Source organism: Macaca nemestrina, chromosome 20 (genome assembly GCF_043159975.1).
Source record: "Macaca nemestrina isolate mMacNem1 chromosome 20, mMacNem.hap1, whole genome shotgun sequence".
In the NCBI taxonomy this organism is placed as follows: Eukaryota; Metazoa; Chordata; class Mammalia; order Primates; family Cercopithecidae; genus Macaca; species Macaca nemestrina.
In genome coordinates this window covers 2,449,046-2,463,050 of record NC_092144.1, presented here as the reverse complement: position 1 = coordinate 2,463,050, position 14,005 = coordinate 2,449,046, and the positions used below count along the sequence as shown (strand labels likewise).

The following is a 14,005-nucleotide window of genomic DNA, read 5'->3' as shown; positions in this document are numbered from 1 at the left end:
GTATTTTACTTAACATCAGTCTCCATCTCTTTGGAACTATTCTGTTTCTTAGTAAACAGGCTGCCATGTTCACCTCTTCTTTTTTTTTTGAGACAGAGTTTTACTCTTATTGCCCATTGCCCAGGCTGGAGTGCAGTGGCGCAACCTCGGCTCATTGCAACCCCCCACCTCCCAGGTACAAGTGATTCTTCTGCCTCAGCCTCCCAAGTAGCTGGGATTACAGGCACATGCCACTATGCCCGGCTAATTTTTTGTATTTTTAGTAGAGACGGGGTTTAACCATATTGGTCAGGCTGGTATCGAACTCCTGACCTCAGGTGATCCACCCGGTTCGGCCTCCCAAAGTGCTGGGATTATAGGCATGAGCCTCTGCGCCCGGCACTATTCTTTTTTTGAGACAGGATCTCACTCTGTCACCCAGGCTGGAGTGCCGTGGTGCGATCATGGCCTACTGCAGCTTTGACTTCCTGGGCTCAAGTGATCCTCCCTCCTTGGCCTCCCAAGGAGCTGGGATTATAGGCACACAACACTAACACCACGCGTGGCTAATTTAAATTTTTTGTTGTTGTTCAGAGATGAGGTCTCCTTATTTTCCTACGTCGCCCAGGCTCCTCTTGAACTCCTGGGCTCAAGCAATTCTCCTACCTTGGCCCCCCAGTGCTTTGGGGTTACAGGCATGAGCCACTGCACCCGGCTCATCTGTTTTTTATTATTGCCAAATTCTCAAATAGATGAGGTCATCAGAGTCTCACTTTGATAGCATGTCTATTCTTCCTTATAAACTGTGGTTACATTTTTGGATTAGTATATGAAAAGAAATCCATATGTGGTCTATTTTCTTTTCTTTATCCCAACATATTTCCCCTAAGAAATTGTGTAATTGATTGTTGCAGATTGTTGCATTTATGTTAGAACCAGTGGATCAAGTTCTCAGAGGGACGTTCTGGGGAATGGAATATCCAATGATGAAGAAATTGTAAAGTTCACAAGTGATTACTGGTCTATTTTTGGAGAAAATTGGAGATTTGATAACACTGGAGATCAGCACCAAATCCCAGAGAGGCATTTGAGGTGAGTGGCTCACAACCAGAGAACCAGAGGGATGGGCCTCTCCGCAGAGTGTCAAACTAACTTGCAATTAAACGAAAAGTATTGGCCAGGCTAGAGGGCTCACGCCTGTAATCCCAGCACTTTGGGAGGCCGAGGCGGCCGGATCACCTGAGGTCAATAGTTCGAAACCAGCCTGGCCAACATAGAGAAACCCCGTCTCTACTAAAAATACAAAAAATTAGCTGGGCGTGGTGGCCCATGCCTATAATCCCAGCTACTGAGGAGATTGAGGCAGGAGAATCACTTGAACCTGGGAGGCGGAGGTTGTGGTAAGCCGAGATTGCGCCATTGCACTCCAGCCTGGGCGACAAGAGCAAAGCTCCATCTCAAAAAAAAAAAAAAAAAAAAAAGTATAAACCAGCTACGCAATTGTAGACGCACAGACACTTTTTTTCTTTTTCTTTATTTTCACTTTTTAAAAATATATTTTAATAATTACTTTTATTCATTATTTTATTTTATTTTTAAATTTATTTTTGAGATGGGGTCTCACTCTGTCACCCAGGCTGAAGTGCAGTGGCACAGATCTTGGCTCACTGCAACCTTCGCCTCCTGGGCTCAAGCAGTCCTCCCATCTCATCCTCCCAAGTAGCTGGGACCACAGGCACACACCACCACACCTGGCTAATTTTTGTGTTTTTGTAGAGACAGAGTTTCACCATGTTGCCCAGGCTGGTATCAAACTCCTGGACTCAGCAGTCCACCTGTCTCAGCCTCCCAAAGTGCTTGGATTACAGGTGTGATCCACCGTACCTGGCCGAGACTTTACCTAAGAGAGTATTTTCATAAATGTGATGTCGATGTCACTTGTCTGAAACAGTTGGAAACAATATCAGGAAACCTCATCTATAAGAAACACTGTGGGCGGGGCACAGTGGCTCACGCCTATAATCCCAGCACTTTGGGAGGCCAAGGCAGGTGGATCACCTGAGGTCAGGAGTTCGAGACCAGCCTGACCAACATGGGGAAACCCCATCTCTACTTAAAAAAAAAAAAAAAAGAAAAATACAAAAAAGAATTAGCCAGTGCATGCCTGTAATCCCAGCCACTTGAGAGGCTGAGGCAGGAGTATCACTTGAACCCAGGAGGTGGAGGTTGTGGTGAGCCAAGATTGTGCCATTGCACTCCAGCCTGGGCAACAAGAGCAAAACTCCATCTCAAAAAAAAAAAGAAAGAAAAAGGCCAGGCGCGGTGGCTCACGCCTGTAATCCCAGCACTTTGGGAGGCTGAAGCGGGCGGATCACGAGGTCAGGAGATCGAGACCATCCTGGCTAACATGGTGAAACCTGGTCTCTACTAAAATACAAAAAATTAGCCAGGCGTGTTGGCGGGCGCCTGTAGTCCCAGCTACTCGGGAGGCTGAGGCAGGAGAATGGCGTGAACCCGGGAGGTGGAGTTTGCAGTGAGCCAAGGTGGCGCCACTGCACTCCAGCCTAGGCGACAGAGTGAGACTCTGTCTCAAAAAAAAAAAAAAAAAAAAAAAAAGAAACACTGTGAAATTTATGGCTGCAGTTGAACCTTCAGCTGGAGCATTAAGCCTGTTCTCCATAGAAACCAGGCAGACAGTGCTGAAAATAGACCCATTCAGTGAAATTGGAAAATATATAATCAAAATAATCACTAAAAACCATTTATCAGTTAATCACTTATAATCATTAATGACTAGTAGTGTGCTTCCCATTTTGAACAGAAGTCAATTGGGGAGCCTCTGTGAAAGTAACGAAGGTCATCAATGTGGAGAGACCTGGAGCCAGACTGCGAACCTTCCTGTGCACAAGAGTTACCCTACCGAAGCTCAGCCCTCTGAGTGCACTAAGTGTGGCAAAGCCTCCGAGAATCAGCAGAGATCTCACACCAGACAGAGACTGTGTAAGGAATGTGGGCAAGCCTGCAGCTGCCTCTCCTGCCAAAGCCCTCCTATGAAAACGCAGACTGTAGAGAAACCCTGTAATGGCCAGGACTCAGGGAGAGCATCTGCGAGATATGTGAAAAGTTTCAGCAGTAAAAAGTCTTATGAATGTAAGAAATGTGGAAAAGCTTTCGCTTGTCCCTCCTCTTTCAGGGGACATGTGAATAGTCACCATGAGCAGAAAACCCATGCATGTAAAGTATGTGGGAAGACCTTTATGTATTATTCCTACCTTACACGGCATTTAAGAACTCACACAGGGGAGAAACCCTATGAGTGTAAGGAGTGTGGGAAAGCCTTCAGCTGTCCCTCATACTTTCGAGAACATGTCAGAACACACACTGGAGAGAAACCATATGAATGTAAGCATTGTGGAAAATCATTCAGCTGTTACTCCTCCTTTAGAGATCACGTGAGGACGCACACTGGAGAGAAACCCTGTCAGTGTAAACATTGCGGAAAAGCGTTCACTTGTTACTCATCTCTTCGAGAACACGGGAGAACGCACAGTGGCGAGAAACCCTATGAATGTAAGGAATGCGGCAAAGCCTTCCGGTACCCCTCCTCTCTGCGAGCACACGTGAGAATGCACACCGGAGAGAAGCCCTATGTGTGCAAGCAGTGTGGGAAGGCCTTCGGATGTCCCACTTACTTTAGAAGACATGTGAAAACACACAGCGGGGTGAAGCCCTATGAATGTAAGGAGTGTGGGAAAGCCTACAGTTTTTCCTCCTCCCTTCGAATCCACGTGAGGACGCACACTGGAGAGAAGCCCTTTGAGTGTAAGCATTGTGAGAAAGCCTTCAGCTGTCACTCCTCCCTTCGAGAGCACGTGCGAACCCACAGCGGAGAGAAACCGTACGAATGTAATCAATGTGGGAAAGCCTTCAGCCACGCTCAGTACTTTCAAAAGCATGTGAGATCACACAGTGGAGTCAAACCCTACGAATGTCCTGAATGTGGGAAAGCCTACAGTTGTTCCTCGTCCCTTCGTGTGCACGTGAGAACACACACTGGAGAGAGACCGTATGAGTGCAAGCAGTGTGGGAAAACCTTCAGGTATCTCGCGTCGCTGCAAGCACACGTGAGAACACATGCTGGAGCGTGAATCCACGAATACAGTGGACCTGGGGGAGTGTTCAACCCTAAAACCTTGTTGTAAATGCGAGAAAACACTGGCAAGAAACCTTATTTATGTAGGGCATGTAGGAAGACCTTCTGGGATAGCACTTATTTTGTACCTGAAAACTCCGAGTAGGAGAGAAATCTCTTAATTATGATTAATATGGTATTGCCTTTACATGCCTCAGCCTTAATAGTGATTCCTTGTGTATAAATTTCTCGTTTATGTTTGTGATGTAAACTTAATATCCTGTTTTGTACGCTTTCAGCTATACTATGTATATTTTGTCAGTTAGGACTTTAAGTAATTGTAGTTATATAAAATTGGTCTCATTTCCATTGCAATGTCTTTTGGACCTGGGGGTGATTGTTTTTTTGTTTTCATGCACAACTTGGTGTGAGTTTAGATGAAATGTTTTTGATTCCTTTTTTTTTTTTTTTTTTGAGATAAGAGTCTTGCTGTGTTGCCCAGGCTGGAGTGCAGAGGCACGATCTTGGCTCACAGCAACCTCCACCTCCCTGGTTCAAGCAATTCTCCTGCCTCAGCCTCCCAAGTAGCTGGGACTACAAGCACATGCCATCATGTCCAGCTAATTTTTGTATTTTTAGTAGATACGGAGGTTTTGCCATGTTGGCCAGGCTGGTCTCGAACTCCTAACATCAGGTGATCTGCCCGCCTTAGCTTCCCAAAGTGCTGGGATTACAGATGTGAGCCACCGTGCCTGGCCTGATTTCCACTTTCCGTTAAATTTCCAGTGTGTGATCATGAGACTGTTATTTCTTTTCTAGTCCACTATTGCAGGTACTGGAATTTGCTGTCACTCTACCTTTCCCTTCAATCATATTTTTTTAATTAAAAGTTTTATTTTATAGCGATAGCGTCTTGCTATGTTGCCCAAGCTAGTATTGAACTCCTGGGCTCAAGCAGTCCTCTTGCCTTGGCCTCTCAAAGTGCTGGGATTACAGGCATGAGTCTCCATGCCGAGTGTCCTTCAGTCTTTATTATTTAAAGATGGGTCTTCCACATTTGTTTGTTCCTTGTGGATACCACTTGCGTGTAACGCAGATACATTAGTCCTTATAGAAGACTCTTGACAGACATCATTCTTAACTGGTTTCTGGTCATATTTTGAATTACAGGTGTGAGCAACCGCACCCAGCTCTATTTTCTTGCTCACTGTCCTTGATCTTGGTTGGAAATTGGACAAACTGCATTAAGAGGAAAGACCTTTTGACATGAAGATGAAAGTTAGTGTATAGCTTGTTCTACTTGATTGTACTGTCAGCCCTAATAAGGTTGGAAACTAGATATCCCAGAGTCCCTTCTGTTTATGGTTCTGAGTTAAAGTTCATGAGAAGGTGAAGGCACATCAGTTTTGAAAAGTAAAGAGAAGAAGGCATTATTCTCAGTTCTAACAGCCTACCCAGAAACAAATATGTGGCAACCTTATGGACCTATGTTGCAAGACATTTTTTTTTTTTTTTGAGATGGAGTCTCGCTCTGTCACCCAGGTTGGAGTGCAGCAGCGCGATCTCGGCTCACTGCAACCCCCACCTCTTGGGTTCAAACAATTACCCCACTTCAGCCTCCTGAGTAGCTGGGACTACAGTCGCCCACCACCACACCCGGCTAATTTTTTTTCTTTTTCTTTTTTTTTTTTAGTAGAGACGGGTTTCACCATGTTAGCCAGAATGGTCTCCATCTCTTGACCTCGTGATCCGCCCACCTTGGCCTCCCGAAGTGCTGGGATTACAGGCGTGAGCCACCGCGCCCAGCTACAATACATTTTTTCTGACCTGGCTCTGCTAGTCTAGAACAGCTCCCAAAGCCAACATGACATTGGACTTTAGTTTCCTCTTAGCACACTCCATAGACTTTTCCACAAGCATCCCCACCAGGGACCCTCCTTAGGATTCACGTATACAGAGATCCTTGGATTTCACCATCCCTCTGGTTTTCATCAGGCCATTCCAGGCTATTGCATTTAGTGATCTCCTCTCTTCCTGTGAACCCCTTTATCTCCAACTCTTCTCATAGTTACATGATTTTTTTTTTTTTTTTTTTTTTTTTTTTTGAGACAGAGTCTCGCTCTGTCGCCCAGGCTGGAGTGCAGTGGCACTATCTCGGCTCACTGCAAGCTCCGCCTCCCGGGTTTACGCCATTCTTCTGCCTCAGCCTCCCGAGTAGCTGGGACTACAGGCGCCCGCCACCTCGCCCAGCTAATTTTTTTGTATTTTTAGTAGAGACGGGGTTTCATTGTGTTAGCCAGGATGGTCTCGATCTCCTGACCTCGTGATCCGCCTGTCTCGGCCTCCCAAAGTGCTGGGATTACAGGCTTCAGCCACCCCGCCCAGCCTAGTTACATGATTTCTGTAGTAAGCATCTTGTTCCTTAATTGTAACCTGTTTCCTCACTCCACTCTGACAGTTTTAATGTTGCAGCCAAGAATGCATTGCATTGTTGATGTTGAGTGGCGGCATGACCACTGAGCCTCCATTTTATTTATTTCTTTTTTTTCTCTTGAGACAGTTTTTGCTCTTGTTACCCAGGCTAGAGTGCAATGGCACGATCTCAGCTCACTGCAACCTCCATCTCCTGGGTTCAAGCGATTTTCCTGCCTCAGCCTCCCAAGTAGCTGGGATTACAGGTGTGTGCCACCACACCTGGCTAATTTTTTTTTGTATTTTTAGTATAGACGTGGTTTCACCATGTTGCTCAGGCTGGTCTTGAGCTCCCGACCTCAGGCGATCCACCTGCCTTGGCCTCCAAAAGTGCTAGGATTATAGACATGAGCCACCGCACCCACCCTTTCTTTTCCTTTTTGATACTGAGTCTCATTCTGTTGCCCAGGCTGGAGTGCAATGGGGTGATCTTGGCTCACTGCAAGCTCTGCTTCCCGGGTTCAAGTGATTTTCCTGCCTCAGCCTCCTAAGGAGCTGGGACTACAGGTACACACCACCACACCTGGCTTTTCTGTATTTGTATTTATCTATTTATTTTTTTGAGACAGTGTCTCGCTGTGTCACCCAGGCTGGACTACAATGGTGCAATTTTGGCTCACTGCAACCTCTGCCTCCTGGGTTCAAGCCATTCTCCTGCCTCAGCCCCCCAAGTAGCTGGGACTTCAGGCATGAGCCACCACACCCAGCCAATTTTGTATTTTTAGTAGAGACAGGGTTTCACCATGTTGGCCAGGCTGGTCTCGAACTCCTGACCTCAAGTGACCTGCCCACTTCAGCCTCCCAAAGTGCTGGGATTACAGGTGTGAGTCACCACACCTGGCCTATTTATTTATTTATGTTTGAGACAAAGTCTCGCTCTGTTGCTCAGGCTGGAGTGCAATGGCACAATCTCGGCTCACTGCAACCTCCACTTCCCGGGTTCAAGCGATTCTCCTGCCTCAGCCTCCTGAGTAGCTGAAATTACAGGAGTGCACCACCACACCCAGCTAATTTTTTGTATTTTTAGTAGAGATGGGGTTTCGCCATGTTGGCCAAGCTGGTCTCAAACTTCTGACCTCAAGCAATCCACCTGGCTCGGCCTCCCAAAGTGCTGGGATTACAGGCATGAGCCACCATGTCTGGTCTTCTTTTTAATTATTAAAAAAAAAAAAAAAATAGAGACAGAGTTTCACCATGTTGCCCAGGGTGGTCTCGAACTCCTGAGCTAAAGGGATCCACCCACTTTGGCCTCCCAAAGTGCTGGGATAACAGGCATGAGCCAGCGTGCTTGGCCTCTATTTTCTCTTTTCCTTTTTTCTTTTCTTTTTCTTTTTTCTTTTTTTTTTTTGAGATGGAGTCTTGCTGCTTCACCTAGGCTGGAGTGCAGTGGCAAGATCTTGGCTCACTGCAATCTCCACCTCCTGGCTTCAAGTGATTCTCCTGCCTCAGCCTCCTGAGTAGCTGAGATTATAGATGTACGCCACCACGCCCAGCTAATTTTTGTATTTTTAGTAGAGATGGGGTTTCACCATGTTGGCCAGGATGGTCTCGATTTCCTGACCTCGTGATCCGCCCGCCTCAGCCTCCCAAAGTGTTGGAATTAGAGGCGTGAGCCACCGCGCCCGGCCCTATTTTCTATTTTGGTTATTTCATACTAGGAATACAGAGAGGCAGAAAACCACAGCTGTGCACTGAGACCACTGACACTTGGGAGTCACTGCACTCCAGGCACAGGGACCGCCACGGACAAGCGAGTCCTCCCAGACACGCAGGAGTCGCCCCCATGGCCGACAAAAATCACAACATTTGTTCTGGGGACAAAAGGATGGACACATCCAGAGACACGGACACACCCACAAATCATCGCCCCCCACTCTTCAGCCCCACAGCGCCCCCCTGGTCCCTCTACAATCTCTGCCATCTGTCACCTCCATACCCAGAGCATCGTCCATCGTGGGTGGGGGCCCCGCCACAGAGATGCCACTCCTCAGACCCAGAAGATGACCGCAAGCTACTGCAACGCGGGGCAGGGGTTCAGGGTGTCCATAATCTCCCGCCTCGCCCTGTCTCTGAGTCTCCTTCTCTGTCGCTTGGAAAAACCACAGCAGCGGCCCGCGCAGAAGTAGGGAGCTTCGCCCGCGGCTTCCGTAATCCCAGGGGACCCCGCGGCACGAGGTTAAGCGGCAGAGCGCGCTGCATGCCGGGAGGAGCCTGGCGGACGGGGTTTTGAGCGTCTGCGCAGCCTCCGTTTGTGGTGGCCATTTCCCACAAGCCTCCGGGGCAGGGGCCTCGCCTGCGCGGTAGTCTGGCTGGAACTGCGCGCGTGGTGCGGTGAGCTTCCGGGTCTGGTGCGGCTGTGCAGGTGCAGACACTGCCTCCGGCCTCGGTGATTGCGAAACGGAGGGGCAATGGGTGCGGGTGCGCCTGTGGGTGTGAGGGACCGAGGGGCGGTGGGTGCAGGTGGGCCTGTGGCCGTGAGGGACCGAGGGGCAATGGGTGCGGGTGGGCCTGTGGGTGTGAGGGACCGAGGGACAGTGGGTGCGGGTGCGCCTGTGGGTGTGAGGGACCGAGGGGCGGTGGGTGCAGGTGGGCCTGTGGCCGTGAGGGACCGAGGGGCAATGGGTGCGGGTGGGCCTGTGGGTGTGAGGGACCGAGGGGCGGTGGGTGCGGGTGCGCCTGTGGGTGTGAGGGACCGAGGGACAGTGGGTGCGGGTGCGCCTGTGGGTGTGAGGGACCGAGGGACAGTGGGTGCGGGTGCGCCTGTGGGTGTGAGGGACCGAGGGACAGTGGGTGCGGGTGCGCCTGTGGGTGTGAGGGACCGAGGGACAGTGGGTGCGGGTGCGCCTGTGGGTGTGAGGGACCGAGGGACAGTGGGTGCGGGTGGGCCTGTGGGTGTGATGGACCGAGGGGTGGTGGGTGCGGGTGGGCTTGCTGGTGAGGGTGGGTGTGGGTGCGCCGGTGGGTGTGGGGGACCGAGAGGCAGTGCATTCGGGTGCGCCTGCCGGTGTGGGGGGACCGAGGGTGGGTGTGGGTGCGCCTGCAGATGTCGGGGACAGAGAAGCAGTGGGTCGGGGGAACCTGGGGTGGGCGTGGGTGCATCTGCGCTGGCTATGGTGGGGCGCCTTTGAGGTTGGTGGTTGCGGTTGTCCTGGGGCGCCGAGGTGGCTACAAGGCTGTGGGGTGCCTGTGGCCGTGGTCGGCGGGTGGCCGTGGAACATGGACCCAGCCACTCTTTTTCCGGCGCTTTCTCCTCGCGGCTGCGACTGTGCTCCCGAGAGGGTGCAGGTGCGAGTCTTTAATGAGGCTTATGGAGAAGTAGTCTTGGAACTGGGTTGTTACGGGAGTTGAGAGTTGAAACTGGCCTCAAGCCAAGTCCTCAGCTGATGCCTGAGAATTAGGACCCCCCACTAGGTAGAGTCCCCTTTGGGAGAACTGGAATGCGCCTTTAGGTTTCAAAACCACAGCATCTCCAGAGATCTGACCCTGGGGACCTCAATAAACTCAACTCTCACAGAAGCGCTCTTGGCAGGTGCGGCCCGCAAAGGCATTTCCTAACGTCAGTACAGGCAAGTTTGGGGCATGAGTCTTCCTTCCTCAGACCTTCAGTGCTTCCTAAATATCCAAAGGTGGTAAAAGAAACGTTGCACGTTTTCTTTTCTTTTCTTTCTTTCTTTCTTTTTCTTTTTTTTTTTTTTTTTTGAGACGGAGTTTCGTTGTTGTTGCCCAGGCTGGAGTGCAGTGGCGCTATCTCGGCTCACCGCAACCTCCGTCTCTGGGGTTCAAGCGATTCCCCTGCCTCAGCCTCCCGAGTAGCTGGGATTACAGGCACCTGCCACCACTCCTGGCTAATTTTTTGTATTTATTTTTTGTAGAGACGGGGTTTCCCCATGTTGGTCAGGCTGGTCTTGAACTCCTGACCTCAGGTGATCCGCCCGCCTCGGCCTCCCAAAGTGCTGGGATTACAGACGTGATCCACTGCCCAACCACGTTGCACGTTTTCTTTTTTTTTTTTTTTTTTTTTTTTGAGACGGAGTCTCACTCTGTCGCCCAGGCTGGAGTGCAGTGGCCGGATCTCAGCTCACTGCAAGCTCCGCCTCCCGGGTTCACGCCATTCTCCTGCCTCAGCCTCCCGAGTAGCTGGGACTACAGGCGCCCGCCGCCTCGCCCGGCTAATTTTTTGTATTTTTTAGTAGAGACGGGGTTTCACCATGTTAGCCAGGATGGTCTCGATCTCCTGACCTGGTGATCCGCCCGTCTCGGCCTCCCAAAGTGCTGGGATTACAGGCTTGAGCCACCGCGCCCGGCCCTACGTTGCACGTTTTCAATTAAAGTTCAGGAGGGTTTACATTTTCTCCTAGTAAGTGAAAGCGGTTTGTTATTATTATTTTTAATATACACACAGTAAGACTAAGCGTATTTCTTTGAGTTTTCATAAATGCATATTTACACCACCAAAATAGAGAACATTCTGTCGCTCCCCACATACTCTTGGGTTGCCCATTTGTACTCAACCTTTCACCCCAACCACGGATCTGCTTTAGCTACCTGTATCTTTGCCTTTTCCAGAATGTCATGTTATGTGAAACATGTAGCTTTTTGAACCCTGTTTGTAAAATTCGATGCCATATTTGTAAAATTAGCTAATTATACTTGTCATTTATTGATTGAGAGACAAGGGTCACATCCTGTCACCTAGGCTGGAGTGGGAGGGGCACAGTCATAGCTCACTGCTGTCTCAAACGTCTGTCAGCACTTTGGGAGGCCGAGACGGGCGGATCACGAGGTCAGGAGATCGAGACCATCCTGGCTAACGCTGTGAAACCCCGTCTTTACTAAAAATACAAAAAATTAGCCGGGCACGGTGGCGGGTGCCTGTAGTCCCAGCTACTCGGGAGGCTGAGGCAGGAGAATGGCGTAAACCCAGGGGGCGGAGCTTGCAGTGAGCTGAGATGGCGCCACTGCACTCCAGCCTGGGGGACAGAGCGAGACTCCGTTTCAAAAAAAAAAAAAAGTCTGTCTGGGCTTAAGTTATCCTCCCACCTCAGCCTCCCCAGTAGCTGGGACTCCAGGCATGCACCACCATGCCTTGCTAATTAAAAAAAATTTTTAGTAGAGACAAGGTCTCCTTGTGTTGCCCACATTGGCCTCGAACTCCTGAGCTCAAGCAATCCTTCCACTTTGGCCTCCCGAAGTGCTGTGTTTACAGGCATGAGCCATGGCACCCAGCCTATTATTGTCTTGTAGAGTTCTCAGTTTAAAAACTTTTGATGGGCCGGGCAATATGGAGAAACCCCATCTCTACTAAAAATACAAAAAGTGAGCTGGGCGTGGTGGCACATGCCTGCAATCCCAGCTACTCGGAAGTCTGAGGCAGGAAAATCGCTTGAACCTGGGAGGCAGAGGTTGCTGTTGCCTTGAGCCGAGATCGCGCCATTTCTCCAGCCTGGGCAACAAGAGTGAAGCTCTGTCTAAAAAAAAAAAAAAAAACAACTTTTGACAGAGCTAAGTAAAAGAGATGGCAGATAACAGGCCTTCAAAACTGAGAGATTAAATTACTATGTTTACATCGAGATACGGGAGTTTAGGTTAACATTCTGTTTTCCCTGTGCTTAACTTTCTTCATTTGTATCATGGGAAGGAAGCTGGGAACAGGAGGTACAATGAGATGATAAATCATATTAATCTCTGCAGTACTTAACATCGAGAAACTGATAGAATTTCATTTACTTTCGTCATTAACAAAACGCAAAGCTATCGGCCAGGGGTGGTGGCTCTCAACTTTAATCCCAGTGCTTTGGGAGGCTGAGGCAGGAGGATTACTGGAGTCCAAGAGTTCCAGACCAGCCTGGGCAACATAATGAGACCTCATCTCTACAAAGAAACCACGCCCCCCACCACACGCACACAGAAAGCTATTACATTTTTTTCTCTTTCCTATGATCCCATTTGGTGGAAGTGCAAACTTAAGAAAATCATACCTTTGAAAAGCAAAATGGGCTTTTTGGGCTTTGCAGATCATTAAAACACAAAGCTTCCATCCACTCTTATGAAAATGCATTAAAAATTTCCCAGTTTTGGGATGTCAGATATGCTGGGGGTCCTCAAGGCCGCCCCCAGTGGCTCAGGGATTTGTGAGGGGTACTGAGGGGAACTGGCGGATGGTCAGCCTTACAGCTAAGATTTATTACAGTGCAAGGACTCAGAGCCAAATACTAGCAATGGGATGAGGCACATGGGGTGAAGTCGAGGAAACCAGGCACAGGCTTCCAAGGGTCCTCCCTGGTTGGCGTCGTACAAGATGCCTTTACTGCCTGGGCAACTAATTGTAACAGCACGTGCGACTGTTCACCAACCTGAGAAGCTCAATAGAGACTCTGCCAGGGTTTTTTTATTGCCAGCTGGTTATGAAGCACTCACTGCTTGGCAAATACCAAGATTCCAGATGCCCAGAATGAAAGATGTTTTGCATAAGCCATATTGCTTGTGCAATTTTGACATAGCTGACCTTGTAAACAGGGCTTCCAAGGGATAGCACTCAGGCCTGCTTTGCTCTGTTTTTTGCAGTGCAGCCTATTGGCCCCTGCTTTACAGCAAAATAATTATCAGTAGGACTGTCACAACGCGGGGGACACGGGGGAATGAGCTTGCAGGAATGATTCCAGCTATGCCCTTTAGGGGTTTTGGACTTAGTTAAAATAAAGGTCTATTTTAGAAAGTCACCTGGCTTCCGGCCGGGCGCGGTGGCTCAAGCCTGTAATCCCAGCACTTTGGGAGGCCGAGACGGGCGGATCACGAGGTCAGGGGATCGAGACCATCCTGGCTAACACGGAGAAACCCGTCTCTACTAAAAAATACAAAAAACTAGCCAGGCGAGGTGGCGGGTGCCTGTAGTCACAGCTACTCGGGAGGCTGAGGCAGGAGAATGGCGGGAACCCGAGAGGAGGAGCTTGCAGTGAGCTGAGATCCGGCCACTGCACTCCAGCCTGGGTGACAGAGCAAGACTCCGTCTCAAAAAAAAAAAAAAAAAAAGAAAGTCACCTGGCTTCCTTCTTAAACTTATATATTAATCCTTTTTTACCTGCCCTAAGTTACCAAGTGTGTGGTAGAGCACAACTCTTGCCAGTAATTTGAAGCTGCACTGACTGCATTCCACAGCTCCGACAGTGTCCCGATAGGTTCCACACCTGATGACAGTCCCGCAGGACACACAAGGTACTGCTGGAAACTGAGTTGACAATTTTCAGGGCAACCCAAGCAAGACATCCATTAGTCGGCAGTGAAGGTTAACAGACACTCAGTGCAGCCTCCCCCTGTAGGGAGAATTCTCAGTTCTGTCCAGTGAAGTGAGTTTAGTCCCTGATGTCAGAGAGACTGCCCGAGGCAGTCAGTTCCACATGGTTTGCTTGTCTACAGGACAGATCA

General features: G+C 49.4%; 1 protein-coding gene and 2 long non-coding RNA genes across 5 annotated transcripts in view; 2 read left to right on the top strand and 1 right to left on the bottom strand.

Moving 5' to 3' along the window:
- The window catches only part of LOC105485697 (zinc finger protein 77), a 16,542-nt gene extending 11,267 nt beyond the window's left edge, over positions 1 to 5,275 (top strand). For both annotated transcript variants that reach the window (XM_071087113.1, XM_011748077.3), the window contains exons 3-4: positions 894 to 1,071; positions 2,801 to 5,275. In XM_071087113.1, coding sequence (XP_070943214.1) covers positions 894 to 1,071; positions 2,801 to 4,127 — 1,505 coding nt within the window. In that variant the 3' untranslated portion in view covers positions 4,128 to 5,275. The remainder of the gene's footprint in view (positions 1 to 893; positions 1,072 to 2,800) is intronic.
- LOC139360326 (uncharacterized) overlaps positions 1 to 8,973 on the bottom strand; it is a 24,877-nt gene extending 15,904 nt beyond the window's left edge. For both annotated transcript variants that reach the window (XR_011617649.1, XR_011617648.1), the window contains exon 1: positions 8,520 to 8,973. This is a non-coding gene — a long non-coding RNA (uncharacterized lncRNA). The remainder of the gene's footprint in view (positions 1 to 8,519) is intronic.
- Positions 8,893 to 14,005, top strand: part of LOC139360325 (uncharacterized) — a 14,276-nt gene continuing 9,163 nt past the window's right edge. Inside the window, exon 1 of the long non-coding RNA XR_011617647.1 lies at positions 8,893 to 8,969. This is a non-coding gene — a long non-coding RNA (uncharacterized lncRNA). The remainder of the gene's footprint in view (positions 8,970 to 14,005) is intronic.